Source organism: Carettochelys insculpta, chromosome 1 (genome assembly GCF_033958435.1).
Source record: "Carettochelys insculpta isolate YL-2023 chromosome 1, ASM3395843v1, whole genome shotgun sequence".
Lineage (NCBI taxonomy): Eukaryota > Metazoa > Chordata > Testudines > Carettochelyidae > Carettochelys > Carettochelys insculpta.
Window position 1 is genome coordinate 275,309,193 of NC_134137.1, and position 26,046 is coordinate 275,335,238.

The window sequence follows — 26,046 nt, forward strand, 5'->3', positions numbered from 1 at the left end:
CAGAGTGATCTGCCCCTTGGGCCCGCCCGCCTCCTGCCCCGGCGCCCGAGTGGGCCCGATCCGGGGAGGGCGCACCGAGGCCACCGCCCTTCCGTAAACACCATCCAGCCCCTCCCCCTCCCGCTGGACGGTTCCATTCCGCGCAGGGGGGTGGGGGACAACCCCTTACGGCAGAGAACCCGCGGGCTGGCGACACGGCAAGGCAGGGATCCTCCCTCTCTCTGCTCATTGGTCCTTCAGACTGAGCCTGACCACCCGCCAGCCTTCATGAGGGTGGTAGGGGGAGGGCTGAGCGGTCTACAAAGAGTTAAAACTCACCCCCCCCCTCCGCTAGTGGAGGGATGGAAGCGCTCGAGGAGCTCCTCAGCTGCTCGGGTCGGTGCAGAGCGGGGAGGGGGTTTAAAGCTCCGGCCGCGGACAGCTGAGCAGCAGCGTCGGGCAGCTCGGGCCGCAGGGTGAGCCCCTCACTCCACAGCCCGGGACTGTCGGGGGGGGCGCGCGTGGCGGGATGTCTGGGCCCTGGGGGAGAGGACCCCGGCTTTGCCCCCCCCCCCCCCCAGTAGGGGAGCGGGTCTGGGCAGGCGCTGCCCCATGGAGGCGGTAGGGGGTCGTTGGTCCCCGTGGGGGGGCCTGGGGGCGCTGGCAGAGCTGTGGCGCTGGGGGAGGGGATGCCGGGGGGTTCCCTTGGTAGCGCTGTTTGTTTTGCTGGGCGGCTGCCAAAGCTCCTGCCCGAGGAGCTGCCAAACGCGGAGGGGAGGCGTCTGGCCCTGGCGGGAGGAGCCGCGGGTCTCGGGGTTGGTGGGGTGAGGCGGGCAGCAGCGCTGCCGGCCCATTGCTGTGGCGTGGGGTCAAGCGGCTCTTTCCCGGTGCCCGCCTGAGTCCGTGACTAGGGGGTGACAGCCTCCCCGCTCGGGAAAGTCAGCGTGCCCACGGGCGAGCGCATCCCTGCAGCGCACCGCCCCGCACCCTGTGCCCTCTGGTGGCGGCTTCCTGACCGCCTAGCTTGCCCCCTGCCTGAGCAGGATGACTTCCGAAACTAGCGGCTGTTCCGCAGTAGGAAGCTTTGTCCGTGCTCACCTGGCAGAGAAGCCTTCGGATGGGCAGACAGAGCACATCCGACGGTGAGGTACCTTAGCAGATTGGTTTTCAGCTTGTGGCCCTGGGAGAGGGTTGTCTAAACTTTCCAAAGGCATCTCCACTGGAAGATTTTTCTAGGGTGCTGCAAATGGTGAGGGGGAGGGATGAAGAAAATCAATGATTAGCCAAGCTCTGTTGAAATTCACACATTTCTTACTGCTCCTGCTAATGATTTTGTAGGCACCGAGCACGTGTCTTGCTTTAAAAAAACAAACAAACAAACCCTGGCTGTATATTCTCCCTAGAAAAGCAAGAGGGGGCTCGAGGCAGCGTTTCCTTCATACAGTACTTAGGAAGTACAACAGACTCCTGTACTAGGAGTAGACTTGAGAGACATAAATGTGCTTGTATGTGAATCATCATCACACTTCAGACTATAGCTAATTGGTCCTTCATGTAAGTTCACATACTAATAATAAACACAGGACAGACCTGAAGAAAGACTAAAGGTTTGAAAGGAAACTGAGGAAGCCCTGAAACCTTGCTCAAGAAAACTGTACGTTTCTGCACAGTCTTGAGTAAGTCCTTCAGCAAAATAATTACTATTGAGCCAAAAAAAAAGTAAAAACTTGTTACAAACTGCTGTAAACTAAGAAGGAAAGTGAGGGGAATTTAATTTGACTTTTGGAGTGTGTGAGGGAAGTTAAGTTTTAAAAGTACATAATACTACAGCATGAATCTGAGCCGCTGAAGGGAAAAATTAACCAAACTGAAGAAGTAATGGACACCGCTGAAGGCACTCAAAGCGCATGAAAAGAAACAAGACTCATCAATCCAGGCTAGTAAAACTTGCTTTGAACCCTTTCAAGGCCCTATAGGAAGGGGTCAACATGGAAATCTTTCTTGAACAAAGCAGCATCATTTAATAAAATGAACTTGACTCTTATTAAAGAAAACAATCTTCCTTCCAGAGCCCTTGTATATTACAAGATCTAAAGGAAATCCTTCAAGAAACTTAAACTAGGAGGAAGGTACACGGCCCAGATAATACCAGACAAGGTACCTGATCTACCCAGGCAGCCATTCAAAAATTGTTTTACCCAATAGTGTACTAATATATGGTCCTATTCCTGCAGCTCAAACAACTATAGTGATATCTGTGTCAGCGGCAGCATATTAGGGGGTGTCTTCCTTTTACAGAACACAAAATCTGACTAAAGGTATAAATGTGTGATGGTCAAAATTGCATTCTTGTGAGAAACAATGACCCTATCTTTTTTTTTGTCATATATTCTATAGGATTTCAAACTAGTGAAACAGTCATATTTGCACCCCTTCCTATAATATGTAAAGCAATGTGACCATGCTTCTGTCACTTGTTTGTTCTCTCATTTCTTCCCCAGCAGGAGAAATATGTGGATTGTTTTGTAGATATATATCAAAGAGGTAGCCATGTTAGTCTGTATCCTCAAAAACAACAAGAGATCTTGTGGAATCTTTGTAGACTAACAGATATTTTAGAGCATAAGCTTTCATGGGTAAAGACCCACTTCATCAAAAGCTGATTTGCTCCAAAATATCTGTTGGTCTATAAGGTGCCACAGGACTACTTGTTGATTTTTGTAGATATAAAGTCTTGTTTCTGTGTGTGTGTGTATATTTGAGAAATCAAGGTCAAAGCAATGTGTTTTGCACTTGGAGCAAAAAGTGCTGCTGAGTGCTTACTTGCTGATGGAGTTTATTCTGTGGTTTGAGACCACTCCCAGAGAGTGTTGTCTTTCACTAAGATAAACTTTACTTTTGTTGCTTCATGTTTCAGTGTGCCAAAGGAATTAAGTTGTTGATCATTCTCTGTCCAAGGGCTTTTAGCTATCTTCTGGGTATCCTGTGTTCTCAGAGGAAACATGCAAATATTCTCCTTGGCTTTTTACAGGCTTTGTAGATCTATAAATAGTTGTTGACTCAGTCTAGTGTCCAGGAATAAACTTTAAATTTCTGCAGAATAGAACTGGTAGAAAATCACATACCCTAAGTAGCATTCATGTGTAATGCACATAGTACAGGATAAAATGAGCATGTCGCCAAAGTCCGCCATGGAGGGCGGGGGGAGGTTACACCCTGTTATACTCCTCAGGTTGAACCTTTTAATATGTTAGTGACTGTTCCAGTAAGACTGATAAATAGTCAAATACTTGATGCACTATATTGGTGCCACTGCTGCATGTCTCTCATGAAGAGACTATCAGCAGTTCCCTACCTTTCCGGATGGGGACCCATTTTGACAATTCAGGAAGATTTGGTGACCCAAGGCAAATTCAACAATGGGGGTGGGGGAAGCAGTGCCATAACTATCTAACTTTACATCTGAGGCAAGAATATAAAATTGTCCCTTCATGTTCATATATTCATAGTTTTTATTTCATAGAAAAGGGAAAAATATTATTAATAATAAAACAAGAACACTTTACTGTAGTTTTATTGTAGTTGACCTGAGTTGTGGTGGGGGAAGGACCCTGATCCCCAAACCGCTCCCCCAGCTTAAAACCCACACTCAGGGGCTGGGGGGATCATTCTAAGGGGCTGGGGGAGTCACACAGGTTGTGTGAGTCAGACTCAGGGGCAAATTAGATACAAATTAAAAAATGAAAACTAACAAATCAGCTACATGGAACAGAAGGGGGGCAAGAGCAGGGAAGGGTGGAGCAAAAAATACTTACTGCAAGAGTCTATTAGGTGATTTGCCAGAGATGGTTACGAATATCAAAGCTGGAGAAGCTGTCTTTGTAATTGCTTCTCTGTTGACAGAGCTGCTGAATGTGGCAGCATTGTGGAGTTGCAAATGGCTTCTTTAAGAGCCACATGCAGCTCCAAGCTGCTAGTGAACTTTAAAAAAAAAATCTAATTGCAACCCCTGTTTGGGTCCCGACACATAGGTTGGGAACCCTTCCTCTGAGCAAACAGGAGAGTGCCCTCCCTGAGTGATGCAAGTTAGATCACTGTCAGCAATTGTGTAGACCGGTCTTCAGTTTTTGCTCCCAGTTACACAGTGGGAATCCCATCTGTGCAGTTGTACTATTGTCTTGACTAGATTGCAGCCTGTATGGCCCATTAAGTGAAACTGGAGAACTGTTTTTAGGCTTTTGAAATGAAAATAAATTGCTGTTACAGAGAAATGAAAACTGACCTTGTTGTGAATGGCATATGTACTTGACCCTTTAAGTTTCACGGAGTTTATACTGCCTATAAAAGCACTGCCCCAAAAACTCCTCTCTCCCAATTTACACAAACTACTGGACTAATTCAGCCCTCTAGGAAAACTATTTCCAAAATAACGCTATAATTCAACACAGTCTATTAAGTAGAATAACAGAGGTAGCCCTGTTAGTCTGTACTGTAACAAAACAGCAGTCATGCAGTACTTTAAAGACTAATAAAATGATTTATTAGGTGATGAGCTTTTGCAGGAGAGACCCCCTTCAGATCAGATCTGCTTTGTTAAGCAGTAGTACAGTCTGGAGCCAAATTTTTAGCAGTTAACTATACTTTGAGGACCGACTGCAAAAAGTCTGCAAACTACTAATGCTATACATGTACATTTCCCTCCCACTCTGCACCCATAACGATGACTGCAGAACAGAGCTGTGGCTTTCCTACTTCAAGTATAATGTCAGACAACACAACAAATCTTTTCCATTTCCAGCTTTGGGGAGTTATTTAAAAACATCCGCACCCATATATTGTGATTCATTATGCTCAACAACAACATCTGGACAAGTAAGCTGATCTGTACCTTCTTATTTAAAAAAAAAACAAAACCCACTCTGTAATGGGCCAACACATAAAAGCAGCTGAATACAAATAAGCCAGATTACTGAAGATCACTGGACAGAACTATCACGTGGACAGACTATCTTGCTATGCCGACTGTACAAAGCTAAGTTTGATTCTTGCCAGCAACACAATTGGTGGCCACGTTCTGGGGTAGAAGTGGTTACAAAACACTCTCAAACTCAAGAAGGGAAACTTTAGAAAGAGAGTGGTGTGCTGTGTGTGTGGTTCCCCCCCCCCCCCCCATCTCCATAATATGAGGGCAAATGAGCTTTCCTGGATTTATCAGCAATAATAATCAGTGAGGAAAACTGCACCACTTAGAAGAAAGGATACAATATTACTGATAAACATTCATGCTGAACAGTGTCTGACCTCTGCATCAAGAGTATCCACTAATGCTAGTGGATGCAGGGTGTAAATACATCAGACTTGTTTTTAAAATGCAAAGCCATCACTTGAGCAATTTGTACTTACTTAAGGGGTCTTCATTACCTCTTCACACAGTTTCTGTTGTGTAAACTATTTTAAAAAGTACTGGATGTCATATTTCCAATACTTGCTTATTGTGCCATGGAAAATATGCGTTTGGGTGGGGGGTAGGGATAAAGTTATTGTCTGGTGCATCTCCTATAGTGACAATGTACCACTAATGTCTGGACCCACTATATTAAGACCTGTAAAGAATTCATTCACCCACCCCTCTCCCCTGCTGCCCGAGAACTTCTCCAAGGAATAAACCTGTGCTGGCAAAGGTCATGGTACTCTCTTTCTGTGCCCTCTTATGTTGGGCAGCTAGAGTTCATAATTAAAAACTTGTGAACAATTACATAAGGAAAATAGTCTTCTTAGTGGCATGCATATATGTGCTTTGTCTGAAGAAACCAGGGTTAGTCTTGAATTACTTTGTGGTACACAGGTGTGTACATCACTAAATATATTCAAGACCCTTGGCAGTCAATATCAGCAGACTCCAAGGATTGAATGAGTGTAGAAAATGGATTCAGTGCTCATTCCATAAATGTGGACCTTCAAATTTGTTGCTGAAGCTGTAGAGGTCCCAGGTTTGAGTTTACTAGGTGGTTATACAGGTATGCTTCAATTTCCTCACCATGTTTATTGGATTGGGGTCAACCCTTTGGGGAAGCCTAATATCTTTCTGTAGCAGTGCATTGTTTGTCTTCTGACACATGGAGTGGTTCTTCCCCTTCTTGCCTACTCTCACGTTGGCTGTTCTGTCCTCTTACCTGTTCTCCTCAAACTTCCTGTGAATCTGTCCCACAAAAGCTCATCGCTGAACAAATCACTTTGTTAAAGTGCTACATTGCTGCTGCTTTATTTTGTTACTGTAATAGCAGTCACTTTGTGGGCAGGGTGGCTGACCGACTTAACTGGGCCCTGGTCGAGTTGGGGTGCGGGGAGAGCTGGGTAGGGCTGTGTGTTAGCCTCTTACAGTCAGCATTTCAGCACCACGCAGCGTTCAGTTATTGGGGATTCGAAGGGCCCTGGGCTCCAGCCACTGCCACTTTGTACTGTGGGGCAACTATACCTTTTGTGCCTCTACCCCCTGTCAGTGGCCTGCTTATGGGAGAAAGGGGTTATGTGGTATCCTGTTCCAACCAAGTGCAGAAACAAAAGTGCCTTAAGTGTGGTTCCACATCTAAATTCATCAATGGGGTAGTACTGTGAAGAGTTTCAGAGCTTTGCTTCTGATGCTCTTAGCAGCACAATTCACTTTGTGTGAAAGAAATTAGAAACTGGTGCTGCTGATATTTAGCTTCTTTATAGTGTATTTCTCAGAAGGTGTTTTTGCTGTTGTACCAAACCAAAACCTCGTACAGTCAGTCCTTAATGTCACTCCAATATTTGTTTTGCACTTACACAACTGAAACTTTGAGGAACCCACTGTAAAAATTCCTTGCACTTACATCATTTAGGCTGTGTCTACACGTGCCCCAAACTTCGAAATGGCCATGCAAATGGCCATTTCGAAGTTTACTAATGAAGCGCTGAAATGCATATTCAACGCTTCATTAGCATGCGGGCGGCAGCGGCGCTTCGAAATTGACGAGCCTTGCCGCCGCGCGGCGCGTCCAGACGGGGCTCCTTTTCGAAAGGGCCCCGCCTACTTCGAAGTCCCCTTATTCCCATGAGCTCATGGGAATAAGGGGACTTCGAAGAAGGTGGCGTCCTTTCGAAAAGGAGCCCCGTCTGGATGCGCCACGCGGCAGCAAGGCTCGTCAATTTCGAAGCGCCGCTGCCGCCCGCATGCTAATGAAGCGCTGAATATGCATTTCAGCGCTTCATTAGTAAACTTCGAAATGGCCATTTGCATGGCCATTTCGAAGTTTGGGGCACGTGTAGACGTAGCCTTAGAAAACAGAAAATTAGTGTACCCTCCCAGCATCCTCTGTGACACTCCTCTGTCTCATTCATTGACCTGGCATGGCACATAGCTGGTGCTTTGTGTGTACATCAATGCCTTTATCATTTTATATGAGTTCTATATCTTCTGCATCTGTGCAACAGTGAGTTCAAAAAAAGTTCCAGTGGTACTGCAGGCGGTGAACAGGAGCATTACTCTAGATATTAAACTTGAAGTGATAAGATATAGCAAAAATGGTGAACGGCCTGCTGTTGGAGGAAGCCCCTTGTGATGTCCAATATCAAGTGTGCGTATGAGCGTGAAGAATGCCAAAGACATAGGGCGGGTGGGGAGAAAAAATTTGTTTAAAGCACTCTGGGGTGGTTTGAAATGTATTTTAGATTAGGATCATTTCTTTAAATGTCGCTTTAGATGTGTGGTTCCTTTAGGTTTTAAATAGTCACATTTACACTTTTGCAGTCCCTATCCCTTCCTATTTCTTATGGGGAGAACATTCCTCATATGTTGTTTTGCCCTAAATTGCAACTTTATGGTCCCTATCCCTGACCTTATAGCAAGGACCCCCTATATTTTCTCGCACAATTCAAGTTTAATTCTTAAGACTTGTTCACTCCTATATACCGTAACATTTCAAAAAGCCACTAAACTTGATAACATCACTTTAAAGTAGGTAACATGTAATTAATTCGTTTGAAAATAAGTGCTAGACAATATTGATCATGTGAAATTCTCTTTCCAGGTTCTGTGTACTGTACCAATTGAAGTGACTCAGAATGCCCCTCGATGACCAGAACAGTGATTTTGATTCTTCAAGGATATCTGAAAGCACAGCTTCTTCCAGTGACTCTGAATATTCAAGGCAGAGTTTTACTAGTGACTCTTCAAGTAAACCCAGCTCCCCAGCTTGTAAGAAGATTTAACCTGGACAATGTATAAGCTATATTAGTGTATTTTCTTGTCTGTTTCATGCATGGTGTGTGATTTGTGATTGGTATGTCAGTGTGTTGGGAAAAGGCACAGCATATTTAAAGCAGCACAGATCCAAGGGAGTTGATTTTTACGTTGTGAAGCACAAGCAGATCCTCAGGGTACACACAACAATTGTTAGAACTTTCTTCTAAAAGAAAACCAAAGTTTACTTGGCATAGCCGCCTTGTCTGGGATTATTCTGGCTTTGGTTTATAGGTCACAATAGTACCAATCTGTCCTTCCACCAAAAATTGCTTCATGCACAAAGGACAGGATTGCCTCCATGTAATCTTTACGCTCCAGAATTATTCAATTAAATAAATAGTTCTGTGACATTTATATCACTGACCAGTAAGAAGTCAGAATGCAAGATAGACATGTGAAGAAGCAAGTTGTTTTCAATGGTATATGTGATTAAATATTACTGTTTTAAATACTACTGTCTGCCCTATATCCTGCTTCTCAAAAGCCCACTCCCCAACTATGAAAAGTAAACTACAGAAATTTACTTTAGAAACTTTGTATACTTTGAGTGAGGAGGCCTTCTTTCAAATAAGCGTGTATATAATTGTCTTGTACTGTCATCCACAACAAAGCTCTTCAATAAGATATATAATTAGTGGGGCAAACACGCTGTGACACATGCTATGGAACAGAAGCAATCTATCTCAAGGTAATGCAATGTGGTTACAATGCATTTCTCTCCATAATCATCAGTTTATTCAGTAATGCATACAAGCTGCATGTTGTTTGTTTATGCTTATTTATTTTGATTTATGTGAAACCTCCTAGCCCAAAAACTCTGGGTAATCTTTTTGTATTGGATCCTGGGTTTAAAGTCAAAGCAAAAAAGCAGTCAAGTAGCACTTTAAAGACTAACAAAATAACTTATTAGCAAAATAATTTGAGCTTTCATGGGACAGACCCACTTCTTCAGACCATAGCTATACCAGAACAGACTCAATATTTAAGGCATAGAGGACCAAAAATGGTAATCAAAGTTGACAAACCAGAAAAAAATTATCAAGGTGAGCAAATCAGAGAGCAGAGGGGCGGGGGGGAGTCAAGAATTAGATTAAGCCAAGTATGCCAAAGAGCCCTATAATGTCCCAGAAAATTTGTATGCAGGTTCAAACCACATGTTAATGTGTCGAATTTACTATTAAAGTCAAAGGGATAAATTAGCCAAGCTATCCAAAGTAGATTGCTGATCTTCAGAACATGCCATGAAAGTCTTCTACCTTTCAAGGATGAGCTGGTCAGACATTCACTTACCAAATTGTTTTAAAGAGATCTAAATAATTCCCAGTCTAGTTAACTTCTCATAAATCAGTGCCCAGTTAACAAAAAAAATCAAGTACCATGCCTAACTATTTGCATGTCTGCTGTCTGCACTCCAGTCCCTCTTTTAAAATTCACTTACCTACCATTGCCTTATGATTCTCCTTTCCTTTCTTTAATTATAGCAGCAAGCCCTCCAAAAACTGTCACATTTGATGAACTCATGGCTGCTGCAAGAAACTTGTCAGATTTGACACTAGCTCATGAAATTGCGGTCAATGAAAATTTTCACATGGAACATGTAGACCTCCCACAGAACAGGTAAGTGAGAGTCTGGATGTATTTTCACTGACTGATAAGGGGTGTGTGTAACTGGGAATCAGTTCTGATGGAACACAATGTGCCAAGGTGTTCCACAATTTACAGGGAACTGTCAAGTCTTCAACATTGTGACATAGGTGCTTCATTTTAGTTGGGTTAACACACTTTTCCTGGAAATTATGATGATATGACTTATCTGTAAGTGGGAATATGTAAGCAAAGTGATTTGCACTCCACTTTTGGAGTCCACTTTTTAATATTTCTTGCCAGTAGAAGATCTCTGGGAGGGGTGTAGTGGGGGTAACATTGTATTACTGCAGTGCATGGTATGTATGGTTTTTATGATTACTGCTTATTCTGTGGCTCCAATGTGGTGTATAAACTGCTTCTCAGAGTAATGAACACAGTACTCCCTGATGCTCTGCTTGCTAAAAACTTCTGAGAAGTTAGAGAACGGAGGAAATACTTTTCATATTCCTTTTGTATTATTGTGAGAATGTTGAGAGAGTAAAACAGAATCCGGCTAGGCTACTGAACCAATGTTTACAAAAATATAGTAGAATCATTATTGATAACAGGTTAGGGTCTTTGTTTTGTGTGTGTGTGTGTGTGTGTGTGTGTGTATATATATATATATATATATATATATATATATATATATATATATATATATATATGTAGAACAAAAATGCTACTCCACAAGTACATCATTCATTAGCATTAGGCTAGTAGAATTGAGATGGGAGGAGAGGTCTTTAAAAATACTGAATTGCCAATATCACCTTCTGCAAAATCAGGTTTTCTCGCAACCTCTCATTTTACTTCTTAATTCTGCTTAGTTTATGGATGGGGATTACTTCTGGGCCAAATGTGATATAGTTGCAGGTACAGATCTTCCAATTCTCAGAAAAGACGATGATTCTCTACCCTGTTCATAGACTGTTAAGATTTTGTATGCATGAGTGGAGTGGGGGGCTGGGGATGTTCACCATCTCTGTTTCCTTTTTTAAATTTTTGTGCACACTCACTTTTTCCTGCAGTTTGGAGGGCAGAGTGAAACAAATTGTACATAAAGCATTCTGGGATCTTTTGGAGTGTGAACTGAATGAGGATCCTCCAGAATATGATCATGCTATCAAGCTCTTTGAAGAAATTAAGGAGGCAAGTTGGTCTTCATATTACCAGTCCTGTGTTGACCTCTTACACCCCAGTCCTGCAGATGATTCCATGTGTGGGTCCCCCTTGCGGTTGGTGAGATGCTTGTGCACGTCAATCACAGGATGAGGCTGTGATACAGTACTGTAGTATACCTATAATAAAAACTTAGAAATCGACTTTCAAAATAGGCTCAAGATGTTCCCTTATTATAGGACATCCTGATACCAATGCATTAACCTTTCAGAAAAGACTTACATGTATTCCACTTATATATGGTGTGGTGTGTGGCTTTTTGAAGGTTTCAAAGGTCTTAGCAGTTGAGCTAGTAAACTCCTCTTTACCAGCTTCATGGATCTTCCTGCTGTTCCTTTCTCCCCTCCTGGTGAGTAGAACAGTCATTATTGATAGAACATAAATTATTGATATGCAGTGACTCTACTATATATCCTTCATTTCTTCAAAAAGCTTCATCACTCTTATAAAGTGCTTTCTGGTATTGTGTTGTGGCACACATTGATTTGTTGTTGTATTTTGTTTTGTTTTTTTAATTCAGACTCTTCTGTCCTTTTTGACTCCTGGAGCAAACAGGATTCGAAACCAAATCTGTGAAGTTCTGGATGCAGATCTTTTAAGACAGCAGGTCGAGCATGATGCTGTTGATGTTCTTGGGCTAGCTAACTATGTCATCAACACTATGGGGAAATTATGTGCTCCAATAAGAGATGATGATATAAAACAATTAAAAGCAACTGGCAATATTGTAGAGCTATTGAGGTTGGTGTCTGGCTACTTTTCAGATTTTTTTTGTTTAGAAAATATTTAATTTTTGAAAGACAAGGGCTGCATTCACACTAGCAAGTTGTTTCAGAAAATTGGGCCCTTGTTCAGAAGAACGTGCAGAGCATCTACACACAATGCGCTCTTTCAATCTGAAATCAAAAGAACTCTTCTTCTGTAAGCCCTCTTCTGCTCCCGTATCATGAAGAGTGACTTCTTTCAAAATTTTCTTTTTTAATAAAAAGTGTGTGCATATGATCTGTGGGCCCTCTTTCAAAAGAGCAGTCCTCATGGCACTGGATTTTTTTTTTGATCCCTAGCTGTTCTTCCGAAAGAGTGGGGGCTGTGTGGATGCTCTCTGTTGAAAGAGTGAATAGGTCTTTTGATCAGCTTTTTTGTGGAAGCGCTTCTTTTGGAAGGTTTTTTCTGAAGAGATCTTCTGGAAGAACTTCTTTCAAAAGATCGCTGTAGTGTAGATGTAGCTGAGGTGTTTGGGTGGAGAAGGGGGGTAACTCAAAATTACCATTAAATTGGAATATTAGGCTAAGATGAGAAACTGCATAAATATTTTCATTTGAAAGAGGTGTTGGTTTAACTCAGTAGTAGAGCTGGGTAACAGAGTACTTAATCTAAGAGCTCTAATAGTTGTTTGGTGTTTTTTACAAATATGTTTTTCAGTATATGGGAACATTTTAACTGTTAAAAAGAAAAACAAATCTCATAGTGTTCATGTGTCTAATATATGCTTCCATATCAAACTTACTTATTATTAAAAGTTTAAAATGTGACTGTTCCAGTTTAGAACTGGTGGTCGTGGGGAGGATGGAGGCATGTACACTCTATTTGGAATATGAAAGTGAAGCTCCATTCTTTCCAGTTGTAACATTCCTTTTAATAAAGACTTCCCTATTAAAGTTTCACTAACAAATCTGCTTTAATCTCAGATGTATTAGTTATGTAAAATTAAAGAGAGAATTTTTATTACGTTTTTTGCTCTCACTAAGGCATATTTACAAGGAACAAAGTGGTTGAGTAGCGCAGGGATGGATTTCTGCATAGTCAGGCTTGCTAGAAAATTTTAACTTTCAGCAACTATTTTGGCTCTGTTTGACTTCAGTATTCCTTAAATTTTTTCTGTTATTGGCCTGTGACACTAATTTCTTGATCATAGAATATCTTTGTCCTACTTTCTATAACTTACACCAAATATTTCAGTATACTTAGTTCTCCAAAATGCTTTGTGGTGTAAACTACCATGCAAGTCATTTTAGTGCTGACAGACTTGCCAGGTCTCTGCGGACTGGTTGCTGCCCATGGAAGGAGGGGTACATCTAGGACTAGCTTCCCCCACCCGGCCCCTGTGCTGCCTGGAGTGTGCTATGTCTACCCCAGAGAGCCCTCAGTGCTACCTGGATTGCACACATGGGGCTCTGGTCACTTCTTCCATAGCAGTTGGAAGCCCCAGGCCCATTGAATTGCTGGGCTCTGGGGCAACTGCCCCTTCCCCTCCCAGCCACCTCCATCACTGGCATGCAGGCCTACCACTTTCTGTTTAGTTACAGGTTGAACTGGTCACCTGGAACTCTCTCGTCTGTAATCTGCCGTGATTTTAGTTAGCTGAATGACCAGTTATCGTGGGTGTTGCCAAGTTTTCTGTGGTCTCAGAAAGTTTGTTTCCAGCCACCAGTCCTGGCTGTCAGTGTTTTGTGGTGTTATTTAGATGTAATTTACCCCTGAATGTCTACTATGAGCCAGGTAAGCATCGGAAGTGTTGGTGATGTGCCAGACAATGTTGACCTCCTATGGTCTGACAAATTCTCTCATCCAGCACCGGTCAGTTCCCAAGGGTGCCGCATGAGAGAGGTTCAACATGTACTTGGAGCCTGTTCTCTAAGGTGAAAGGACAACAAAACAAGTCAAGTATGTGAGTGGTACATCGGACTGCTGTTCAAGAGCATACAAGTTCATCTTGAAACTTCAGCTTTAATTTAATCTGTGATGTTGCACTGTATGTAATATTGTCCTTGCTTTCAGACAAATATTCCATGTTCTGGATCTCATGAAGATGGATATGGTTAATTATACAATTCAAAACCTTAGACCACAACTTCAGCGAAACTTGGTGGACTACGAAAGAACAAAATTCCAGGAAATTCTTGAAGAAACACCAAGTATGTATTATGATAGATTTGTAACAGAACCAAACCTTGGCTTTAATGGTTTCCATAGACATCAGTTGAGCAGGGCACCTGGGGGTCAAATGCTGTCATACAAAGGTATGATGTGGTCACAAACAGCTGTGAAGTACTGACTTTATTGATTGCTGCTGTTGTAAATACATAAGACAATACCAAAATGATAGTTTGTGAGGCACTTGTTCCTGTAATAAAAGCATTTGATATCTGATTAAAACAGTTCTGTATAGGTAGGGCTCAGTTCTTTTTCTGGCAATGTATGGAGCAACTAGCTTGTGTTTCTGAAAATTCACTACTGTTTTATGCACAGGCACAGTAACTAGCTTTTCCAGAATACATGCTATTGCATGGTGTGTAATTTGATGGTAGGCAGAGGTAGGATTGTCTCTTTTTTTTAGATATAATTGGAGATACACATCTCCTAGAACTGGAAGGGACCTTGGGAGGTCATCTAGTGCAGTCCCCATCCCTCTTGGCAGGACCAAGCACCATCCCTGACATCTATTTGCCCCAATCCCTGAATGGCCTCCTCAAGGATTGAGCTCACAACCCTGGTTTTAGCAGGCCAATGCTCAAACTACTCAGCTATCCCTCCCCACTACAAAGGGATGTGAGAGGGGACTAATTCTCCTGTTGCTGCCCTGCCTCACCTGCAGAGATTGCACTGTCACCTTCTCTCTGCCCAGATACCCACAGGGCTGCGAGGCACAAACTCTCTTGTTGCAGCCAGAGCAGCCACCTTCCCAACCCTGGTCACAGCTGCCTCTTTTTGAGCTCCAGGCCGTGACCAGAATCTGTCAAATCCTACTCTCCCATCAGCCTTTTCCTTCCCCAGCAAGTACTGTGATTGCCAAGGGAGGTCTCCTCTGTTTCCCAGACAGACATAGGAAGATGTGAAGGTAGACTTACACCAAGGCACCACTGGGAGGTGAACCCAGGATCTCCTGTTTACAAGGCAGGTGCTTTAGCCAGCTAAGCCATGGTGCCTCTTTGCTGAAGCGTAATATATCAAATATTCTAAACACTTATTTTCAGTGGAGAGGTTGTGAAGGTACAAATGAGTCTTGTGACAGTAAAGCTAATGCAGTTAAACTTTTGTTAAGAATTTTGGAAGAGGGAGGGAAACTGGTGATACTGATGGCTAATGTGTTAGACTTGCTAAACGTTCACGTAAAGGTATTTAAACCTTGTTTGTGTGTCCAGTGCAGTAAGTCTGCCGTAGGGTTTTTATAACCTGCCCACAAGCTTCAGCTGGTCACAATTGTTGGCAAAGTGAAAAAAGTTGGGGGGAGGAGAGGGGAAGGATGAGGGGGGCGCTGATGGAGCAGATGTAACAGTCTATTTACAGATCAGAAATGGAGTTGTTTTACTTCCTTTCTTTGCCAATATACTTATAAACTGACATAGAAGTTGTACAATAAACCTTTGTGGAACTCTATCATTTAGGTGCTCTGGATCTAACAACAGAGTGGATAAAGGAATCCATAAAAGATGAATTGTCTGTTTCTTATGAACCCACTTCATCCCCTGGTGCTAATGGTAGCTCAAAACCAAATCTCAGTCCTACTCTGGTACTAAACAATGGCTACTTGAAACTGTTGCAATGGGATTATCAGAAAAAAGCCGTGCCAGAGGTAAGAAGTGAATTCTCATGACTCTTCTTAAATCATCCCAGTGCCTTAAAATTTACCCTTAATTCTAACTGCATGAAAATGCTGGCTCAACAGTTTTGCTAGTAATGACACTAGATGTCATGGAACTCTCCTGTAGGACGACTACTTGCTAAATAATTCCACAAATCTCCTGGTTTCATAGTAGCATGCTCCGTAATCAAGGAGTACATTCCTGATAAGTATCAGTTGTCTGTTTTGTTCTCTGGATTACAGTATTCTACTTCTGCTGATACCATGTGTGAGTATGCACTTGTGTACGTGCTCTAGCCTCTATAACAGCCATTATCTTCTCTGTGATAAGAGCAAACTAATATTTTATGATTACAGAATTTTCTCCAAGGTTGAATTAAAAGGACAGCAGCTCATCAGTTCACATTACACATAATCTCCTTGCCATGGACAAAATCAGCGAATATGTTCAGAGAACATTGGTTTTCTCTGTAGCATTTAAGACCTTTGACTATGGAATCCTGCTGTGTTGCCAGAAATAGCAAGTATTATCAAGTTCCTGCTTTATAAGGATTCCCCTTAGGCCAGATATAGAATCACAATTGGCACCTGCTGTGCCATCTGGAGAGTGCCCAGGGATTGATCCAGTTCGGCTGTATGAACGTGCAACAGAAAAATGGTAAAGCAGCAGGACCAATGCCAGCAATAAACAAATGATGCCTCGGTCAGTTAATTTTACAGTTACTGGTGGTGTTTTTAACCTGTCTGCTGGCTATCTACCTACTTAACTGCGAACAACAATGATTGAGGACCAGTTGGTATTCATTAAACCCAAAACCACTGAAGTGGTACTGGAGTGGAGAAATAAGCACTTGCAAACTCAGTAACCTCACTTTGAAGAACATTTGCTGTTAGATTTCTAAAGCGTTTGCAGCATCCACGAACAGTTTACAATTTGACTACCCTTATGCGCAGAGCAGTAAAAGATGTGCTCTTCCAGCTAAAGACAAGGTGGAGGAGGACATACATTTTAGTGGACCAACTGTTGTTGGTGAGACAGGCAGGCTTTCAAGCTGCGTAAAACTCTTCCATCTAAGGCCATCAAGAAGACTCTCCTCTTCTGGTCAGATTTTTTTCTTTACTTGTCAAGTTCCACATAGGTAGGAGAGCTAGGCTTGATTTTTGTCTTAATTCTCTTCCTGTGAATGAAAATTGTAGACTAGGTTTTGGAAAGTAAAAGTTTAGGTTGGAACACTGCATCCAGTTGTGCTTTCTAGTATCCTGCACTTAAGAATGTGAACTCTGTTCTGCTCTGTGACTGGCTCTCTGTTCCACAGTGGGTCACAAGCAAGGCTTTAGTTTCCACCTTCAGGTAAGGCATTGGCCTAATTTCCCTATATAACCACATCAGCCTGTTTTGATCACAGTCTCATTTGACAGCTACGTTCGACTGCAACAATGGTACTGTTATCCTGAATGGTGAAACCTTTTTAAACCAGATAACACAGTTCAGAGATGATGTGGGCTGCTAACCTGGAATTCTGTGCAAGAGTTCAGAATGCTGCTGACTAAGGACCTCAGAACTGTCATAGAAAATGACCAACCTGCTAGTTTGATGTAGTTATAGTGCATTATTATGGGATGACTATCTTTAAGGTGAGGGATAAGAGTCCAGGAGGAATCCAGCATTTCTTTACTGGAGTGAAGAGAAATATGTCTGAACATGTAGGCCCCCATCCAGCAAAGTATTTAAATAATGTGTGCAGCCTCAGTGAGGTAAATGGGAGTACAAACATATCTAAGGATATCTGTGCCTAGGTATCTTCAGGATTGGGGGTTTTAATTAGTGGAGAGGCACTTTGATGCTACAGTGATTAAAGCTCCATGTAAGCACCTCGATGAAGATTTGTATTGTAATATATCATAAGGCAGTGGTCATCAAACTGGATGTTATGATTCTTCCTGGGGAGTCATGACCAATGTTCCATCTAATCTTTCCCATCCATGTGCAATTTGTTTCTATTCATATGCAGAATAAATTTCTCTATGTACCTTGAGGCATCTGCAGATGTGCACCACCAGTAGTAACAAAATCTAGCAGAGGGCCCACAGCTAATCAGTGGGGTGACATTTGAGTCTTTTCTCTGAGCAGCTGCCCAAGTGCTCCGCACTAGTTGTGGCATTATTATGTGGAGGGAGTTGTGAGCTGTCAACCTCTATCCCCAAGCCCTGCTTCACCCCCTGCATTTATAGTAGTGTTATGTATTTTAAAAGATGATGTTAATTTATAAGGAGTGGGGAGTTGCACTTAGACTTGATATGTGAAAGGGTCACCAATACAATAGTTTGAGAACCACTGTTCTAGGGGTTATTTTTCCATTGCAAAATGCCAAAAGAGTAGATGCATCTTAAAATCTGCCGAAGTGTCCTGTTACTAACATTAAATTGTCCATCTTCAGCAGATGTTTTGTGGCTAGTTAGTACTACTTGAAGCTGGTCAAAATATGTTGAATTTTTGATGACCCAACCCCACTGAAACTCTTAAGACTTACTTTTTGAAACCTAGTTCTCTCTCTCTGTTTGATGTGCCATTCTACTCAGTGTGGGTGAATTCACTTAGGAAACAATTAGTATTATCCTTTTCCAGGGGCTTAAGGACTGTCTTGCACCTTGTAACCTACAGCCCCATCCCCACCACTCACTTGCCCTCACAAAGAAGGCTTATGAAGGCACGCTTAGGTCAATCTTCTGCATTTTCTGAACTGAAGGAATCCTGCCTGGACTGTGGTCAGGAGTTCTAGGACATCTTATGCCACTCTGGCCCTCCCTTACTTCCTATAAAGTGGCAAGAGTAGATGGTAGGACTCATCCATAATTTTTTTTCTTGTGGTTTTTCTTTTTAAACTTTTTAAATAGATTAAGGCTTGTATTTTCAGAGAAACTAATACAACATGGCTGTCTACACTACCGCAATCTTTCAAAAGAAGTCCTTCTGGAAGATATTGTCTGAAAAAAAACTCTTTCAAAAGAGTGCATCCTCATGCCAAAAAAAAAAAAAAAAAGGCAGATCAAAAGAGCATCCACACAGCCCCCACTCTTTTCAAAAGAATGGGCCACGAATCAAAAAATCTGGCACCATGAGGACAACTCTTTGGGGGGAAGGGGGCTGGTAGGGCCTGCAGAGTGTCTACACCCATTTTCTTTTAAATGAAGCTTTTGAAAGAAGGTGCTCTTCCTGAAATGGGAGTGCAAGAGCACTTTCAAAAGGAGCACTGCATTCTTTTGATTTTAATTTTGAAAGAACACTTTGTGTAGACACTTTGCTGGATTTTTTTGAAAAATATTTTGAAAGAACCTGCTAGTGTAGACGTAGCCCGTATGTAGAGGGTTGGCTGTGATTACTGTGAATTTTATGACTTTCAAATTCAGCTGAAAATTTAACGTGGCACAAAAATAGCTTCCCTTCTGTTCCCCTCAAATTATTTGTTCAACATTAGTTCAAGTCTTGACTTGGAATCATTTCTAGTAAACAATGTTGTTCTAATTCTAGACATTGGTCACAGATGAAGTTCGTCTTCAGAAATTAAAAGAGAAGCTGAATGAAATACAGATTATAGCCTGTGTTTCTCTGATAACTAGCAATATGGTGGGCACAGCTATTGCTGGATTATCTGATTTTGCTGACAATTTAAAAAGGGTTTCAGCTGCCCTGCTGGAAGGGATGAACAAAGAGTAAGTTCCTCCTCACTTCTTTTTTCTCTCCTTTAAAGAAGACCACCATGTGGCACTTACAAACTTTATTTTTAAAGAAGAAATAAATAATGTTTTTGTTTTGTAGCCTGTGCACCTTGTTACTGATATTATTGCAGGTTGGGTCTCCCCTGGTCCAGCACCCTCAGGACTTAACCAGTCCCAAATGAAGGAAATTGCTGGACCAGGGGTGGTCCCTTGCCCACTGGCCCTTCATCTTGTCACCCCTCCCTGCCAATGCCTCCCCTTCCAGCCTTTGGTCCAGCTGGACAGCGGGCCCTGGCTGACCTGCCACTACTGTTGGCTGATGGTCTTGCTGCTGGCCCTAGGCCTATAGACACCACCAGCTCCATGGCTGCTGGTGGTCCCGGCAGGGCTGCCTACCCCCTGCCACAGGAGTCCAAGCTGCTAGCCTTTCTGCCACTGGGCTTCCAAGCCTGGGGCTGTCTGGTCTAGCAACATCTGTGGTCTACAAGAAAGTCCTGGTTTTGGGAGGTGTAACCTGTATAATTGATGATAATCTATTTATTATGTGTCCCTCTTAGATTCACACGGTTACTAGTGAAAATAGTTGCCTAATCCATGCATATAATTTAATCCTTTTTTACAATTTGTTTGGAAAATCTTTCACCAAATTCAGTGCATAATGTTGAATGCCTTCACTTCTGCACTATGCTGGTCAGCACAGACAGTGGCAGTGTAAACTTAAACTTCAGTCTTTCACATTATTTTGTCTGTGACTGCCACTAATTAATAGTGTGTGTGTATGTGTGTGTGTCCCCGTCCAAGTTCAGATAAGTATACGTAAATGCTGTGGTCCCAGTCCAAGAAAATACCTTAAGTGCATGTTGAACTTTTAGCATGTGTGTTCTCATGGATGCCACTATAATGTAATTATATGAGCAGTCCTTTTTTTTTTTTTTCCTCTTCTTCCTCCCTCACGTTCCTGCCAATGGAGTCTACTCTTATCCTGAAGATGTTTCATATCTGGAAAAGCAGACAAAGTTTGCAGAAATCTACCTCTTATTTTATTGGTGATATTAATTTTTAAAAATAATGAAAATGGGACAGGGTGTGAGTAGCTATCAGATATTACAAGGACTGCTTGAGCATTTAACTAACTTTTTTTCTTTTCAGAACATTTGATTTGAAGGAGGCTCTGACTGCTATTGGTGTTCAGGTTTGCAGTGAAATGAACAAGTCCTTGGCTGAGAGAGAATTTCCCATGCTCAGTATGGAAATTCAAAACAGCCTCGTGGGTCAGATCTGTAGCATTGTTGAAGAAGATAATCCCATCCGCTCCCTGATAGGTTAGTATAATTTATGTGGTTCTCTGGTTGTATGCATAACTTTAAGTAAATGAAGGCTAATTGGTTATCCATACTTCACAAATTAAATTAATTCACTAAAGTTAAACATTTCCTTTTTACTGTGAAAAGGTTAAAACAAAAGTAACTTAAAGTGAATAATGAGTCAGAAAAAAGCATACAGGTTTATGCTGTTTCTATGGCTTATATTAAAATAGTCTTCTGAAAGATTGAATTGGTGGGGACAACAAAGCTAGAAAAAGTCCAGAAATATGAACCAAGTGCTCTGTGATTCTGGCATGTCCTCTGTGAACCTAGAAGTGCCAGGATTTCCAAGGGGAATTTAACTTTTTTAGTTTTGAGTTGTGTGCAGAAGTATAGGATCTAGCCGTCCAGAACTCCTGTTTTTAGCTCAGTCTTTATTATACCTGGGCATCTGTTTCACAACAGAAGTCCTACTGCTCAGTCTGAAGGTTCTTTCTACAATGGGAAAAAATGACTTGGAGCTGAAGGGAGGAAGATAGGGAAAGGTAGCATTTGAGCTGTGTGTGAAGTATTTCTAAGCTAACTGTAGCATGATGCTTTTTGGATTTACATTTGTGATCTAGTCTATCATGAACTGAGTTATCTTCTCTGTTTCAGATAAACGGATTCAGCAATATTTAAAAAGCCTGCTTACTCTTCCAGGCATTCAGAAATGCATGCCTGTGATTCCAGGGGGCCTTGCTGTGATTCAGGCAGAAATCGAGGCCATTGGATCTCAGTATGCCGGCATTGTGAATTTTAATAAACAAGTGTATGGACCATTCTATGCAAATATTCTTCGAAAACTGCTTTTTAATGAGGCAGCAACAGGGAAAGGAGAAATGGATGCTCCTACTAATTGAGGAGAAAAAACGATCAGGTTATGCATCCAGCCCTTTCCCTGTCACAGTATTTATTATAAAAATATTGTGAACTCTGTTCCTTCAGTGTGCATAGTTTACTCCAATGATTGTTACTGAGACAGGACAGACAGAGGTGTATCCAAAGGAGAATAAATCCTATAAGGTGTGTACAGGTAAAGCTTCCAAAATTCATTGGAAGGCAACTAATATATTTTCATGGACTAAATCTGTTTAATGGATTTTAATACTCCTTGTACTTGATCACTTATCACTGTAAGTGTCTTCTTCTTCCTAAGCAAGTATTTTTGACTTAGCTTAGATTTGGAGAAGCACCACCTGGTTTTGCCACTATTGCAGTTTAAAATCAATGAAACTCGTATTAAAAAAATACATTACGTATACTGGTGCAATGACATGATAATTTTGGTTCAGATACACTTTACTTCCAGTGTTTTATTCATGACACACTACATAACTGATTATGGATTGCTTCTTGAAAGACTTAAAAGAGAAAAATATAGTGTATTTGAACTTGTAACAAAGTGAAGAATCAAATTTAGGTCAAATCCTGGTGATAGTTTTATTGGGATCAGAATTTTGGCCGATATTTTACTAGCGCATGCCAGCATCACTATAATGGTGTTAAATGTACCAGTGATAGAATGAACATCTCTTGCAAAATAGAAACCTTTCAAAATTAATGTAATATAGCAATTAAAGATGAAAGTCTAAATTCTTTTATTCATGGGAAAACTACCTTGGGTGCTGACTTCAATTTCCATACACAAGCAAATGGTTCTAAAGGTTACCTCTGAGAGATCATATTGTCTTTTAATGAAACATCTGGAGATTTAATTTTTTTTAAATACATACAACAGTGGCACATTTGATTTTCAGAGATGCTGTGGCATCTCTGAATTAGGATTTTCAAGATCAAAAGACTTAAGTGTCGAAGCATGAGAGTAGCCTTACAGACCACAATGGAACAAATTGTGCTTAAAGATAAGCACATATTTTAATGTTACTGGAGTGCAGCTTAAATTTTGAAAGTGAGTAGTGGTTTTATTCCCTGACTCTAGGGGGTTGTTTTGGGTCTTAAGTTCAGCATCCAAAATCACTAATCATTTTTGAAAATTTTAAGCAAAAAGCTATTTACTCTGTGTGTGTTAGGTCAATACTGCAGCCTGGAGGTTGCCTGAACTAAAGCCATTTTAGACCTTACTCACACTGTCGTGAATGGGCTTTGAAGCAGGCCCTATAAAATCACTGTGGTTTTGTGGAAACTGTTGGATTGGACCTTTTGAAATGGAATAAACTTTTAAAAGTTTACACAATAGACAAATTATTTTGCATATCTCATTGGATCTGAGTGCTGAAATATTCAATAGTAAAGTGTTCCCATCTCTATCAGAATTAATCAAATATATAACTATAGTACTTGTAATTTTATTAAATTGTGAAGTAGTCCTATTTTTAAATGTCAGAAAATATAAACTTTGGCTGGCACAGGTTTCCAAGTATCTTCCTAATCTTTTTATATATACAGTATATTTTTATTTACAGATAAACTTTGCCCATATGGGATTAACATGCCACATACAATCTATAAATACTAGTGAATCTCACAAAGATCTAAAATGGCTGGGCATTAGTATCACTGTGGGTTACAATCCACTCTCCTTTTAGAGAATTTAGATTTTTGTGGCTTGTGGGTTTGGTTTTGTTTGTTTGGCTTTTTGTTTTTGTTTAGCAGGGGAAATATACTTTTTAGACAAGAGTTTCTCAAACTGAGGCTCACCTTTCAGGAAAAACAAAACTGGATTTTTAACTTTTTTTGGCTAGTTTCCATGTGGGACTAAGCAATGGCAGACCCACATTAAGTGCACACTCTTCTGGACTCATGCCAAAGCTACTACTGAAGTTCTATCCATATAGATGTGGGGGTGGAGAAGGCCTGAAAGGTCTCATTGTAACACTTCTCAATGGCTTCTCACTCCATTTCCTTTTTCTGACTTGTTAAAAGTGTTGCACCAAATAAGTATAGTGTGGTGGGTTTTTTTTCCCCTCCAGTCTGAGAAACTCAAAATTGAAAGGAGCACTTATAATGTAACAAGTGTGCCACTGAATTGGTACATTCTTGTCTTCATGAATATGGGACTTACGCACATGTATCTAAAGAATATATCCCAAAAGCTGAAAGAGGGAGTTTTAATAGTAATTCCCTAACCATGGGAAGTCTAACTACTCTAAACTTTTTGTGCTTTGGGCCTAAAGAAAAGATTTTATTTTTAACATGTACAAAAATTGCATTAATTTTCTTATAGTGATTTTTATCTTTCTAAAGTTCGTAGGAAAATTTTCTAAACAGAAAATTTGCTGTGGTGAGACCAGCTGGAGCATGTGTTAGGCCAGTGGTTTCTAATCTGGGAAATTGTCACTATAAATTACCATTAGAAAATGAGTATACAATACTCTGTTTGCGTTTGTGACTTTTAAAGGGCATTTTATAGCACAGTATATGTTGAAGATCACTTAAACATTACAATCAGCATACATTTTAATAGTGCTTTGGATGTAGATGTTTGTCTGTTGCATGTTCCGTGGTTCAAGTATTTACCTCCAGTCTATATTTTATTTCCTGAAAAGAGAAAATTATGTAGCTGTAGCTTTGAGTTGAAGTAACAAATGAATTTTTGTGGTGTGTATTTGTTTTGTTTTTGTATGCATTAAAAGTTTGTAGTAAAACTTTCGTGAGAAGTCTTTCATGCAAACTGCTTCTCTGTTTTAACTGTCATGCAGTCAGCTGATTATTTAATAAGCTATTGCAAAATGACACTTCTGTAACTTTTCAATGTATAATTAAGTTAAACAGAAGATGGGTTTTGAGAGCAGTTGTAGAAGTAGTTTAAAATAGTACCTTCTGACTAAATGCTGTTTTCCAATTGGCTGTGTGTACACTAGAGAGCTTTATCAACAGAAGGGGCCTTCTGCAGCCATAACACCGACTGTCTACACACAAAGGCTGTGTCTACACAAGCCCCCTCCTTTTGGAAGCGGCAAGTTAATGAGGGAGTTTGAAAGATGCTAATGAGGCACTACCATGAATATACAGTGCCTCTTTAGCATAATGGCAGCCATGGCTATTCAAAAGTGCCACTTTCGAATTGCGTGCCATCTGTGTAGCCGGGGGCCTTTTGAATTGACCCCCAGGACTTTGAAAGCCCCTTCTTCCCATCTGTTTTGGGAAGAAGAGGATTTCAAAGACTGGGGGGTTGTTTTGAAAGGCCTCCGGCTACACCGATGGCACGCGATTCAGAAGTGGCACTTTCCAATCGCCGCAGCCACTGTTAGCTAATGAGGTGCTGCATATTCATAGAAGCACCTCATTAGCATCTTTCAAACTCCCTCATTAACATGCCCCTTCCGAAAGGAGGGGGCTCATGTAGACACAGCTAAAGTGTTCTGTCGATAGAGGCTGTGTCTAAACTATGAGAAAAGCGATTTTTATTAAAATTGATATCTTAACAGTGGGTTTTATTTATTTGATTTTGAGCATCTTTACCTTCCCCTATGCTCCGTACAAAATGACTTACTGCTGCCACAAACAAGTAGCTTAAATTGAATGTTGCAGCAGTGTTTTGGGGGAACTTATTCCACAGTTCCCTTAGCCCTGTTGCATTCTTCCCTCCCATCTAGAGGGCGGGGTATATGATATCTTCCCACATCTCATTCCCCTCCTTCCCCTGCCCTATTAAGTATGTTTAAGTAGACACAGGTGCTACACTGAAACTCAAATGAATCATTCACAGTTACAGCTCAGTGTGCCTAAAAGACCACAGCCTACAGCCAGGTTTGGACCTGGAAAAGAAGACCCTTAAGACAAGAATAGTCCCTGGTGTAAGCCTTACTTTGAGAACTGTGGTAATTGTATAGCTACTACATTGCCTTTGTTGAGACATGTATGGTGCAGGGTGGCTAAAAGACCCCCAACTCCACCAAGTCACTGAAAATCATGACCCTGAGTCCGCACAAGCTGCCTGGCACCTTGTGCAGCATGTCTTTTATTGGTTTGGGGTCAAGCCAGGTGATGTGGCTGGGTGTGGAATGTTCCAGACTGTGTGGTGCCTCTAGGGGAGGGAGAGGAGGGGATGGGGGGGTCAGGACAATATGTAAACAGCTGAAGAGAAGTTTCTCATCCTACCAGCCAAGCATGACCCCTACCCACAGCCTATCTGACACATGGATGGGGGGGCAATGGCTCATGCCAGCCAGCACCCTAAAAAAGGCAGCTAGCAGGGGTATAGACAGAACCACAGACCTCACAGCTGTGCTAGTAGCAAAGAAAAAAAAGATTTTTTTCAGCCTCTCATGATTCTACGGCTATGGGCTTCCAGGTGCCAAATTATAGCCGTCTTCCTGTTGCCTAATTCCTCTGCACCTGAGAGCAGTAGGGATAGAAGAGGCCAGAGTCGAGAACTGTGGGGCACA

The 26,046-nt window shown here is 41.5% G+C and overlaps 1 protein-coding gene and 1 non-coding gene across 5 annotated transcripts; one reads left to right on the top strand and one right to left on the bottom strand.

Moving 5' to 3' along the window:
- Positions 1 to 346: 346 nt before the first annotated feature.
- TCP11L2 (t-complex 11 like 2) lies at positions 347 to 24,312 on the top strand. Of its 4 annotated transcripts, XM_075007944.1 has the most exons (10): positions 347 to 455; positions 8,031 to 8,197; positions 9,727 to 9,862; positions 10,903 to 11,023; positions 11,574 to 11,794; positions 13,832 to 13,968; positions 15,439 to 15,626; positions 19,165 to 19,346; positions 20,502 to 20,674; positions 21,314 to 24,312. In XM_075007944.1, exons 2-10 carry the CDS (start codon positions 8,065 to 8,067, stop codon positions 21,556 to 21,558), a joined length of 1,536 nt encoding a protein of 511 aa, XP_074864045.1. In that variant the 5' UTR covers positions 347 to 455; positions 8,031 to 8,064; the 3' UTR covers positions 21,559 to 24,312. The 4 variants fall into 4 exon arrangements, with proteins under 4 accessions (XP_074864045.1, XP_074864071.1, XP_074864054.1 ...); XM_075007953.1 differs by lacking the exon at positions 347 to 455 and having other exon boundaries at positions 8,087 to 8,221; XM_075007961.1 differs by lacking the exon at positions 347 to 455 and having other exon boundaries at positions 8,090 to 8,221; positions 9,730 to 9,862.
- On the bottom strand, positions 14,906 to 14,979 carry TRNAT-UGU (transfer RNA threonine (anticodon UGU)). The gene has a single exon. It is a non-coding gene; the product is annotated as a tRNA-Thr (tRNA).
- Positions 24,313 to 26,046: the final 1,734 nt, after the last annotated feature.

Coding starts and splice junctions, on each gene's coding strand:
- TCP11L2 (XM_075007944.1), top strand. CDS start 8,065: ATGCCCCTCGATGACCAGAACAGTGATTTTGATTCTTCAAGGATATCT. Junction 8,198..9,726: donor TAAACCCAGCTCCCCAGCTT/GTAAGAAGATTT, acceptor CTTTAATTATAG/CAGCAAGCCCTCCAAAAACT. Junction 9,863..10,902: donor GTAGACCTCCCACAGAACAG/GTAAGTGAGAGT, acceptor TTTTTCCTGCAG/TTTGGAGGGCAGAGTGAAAC.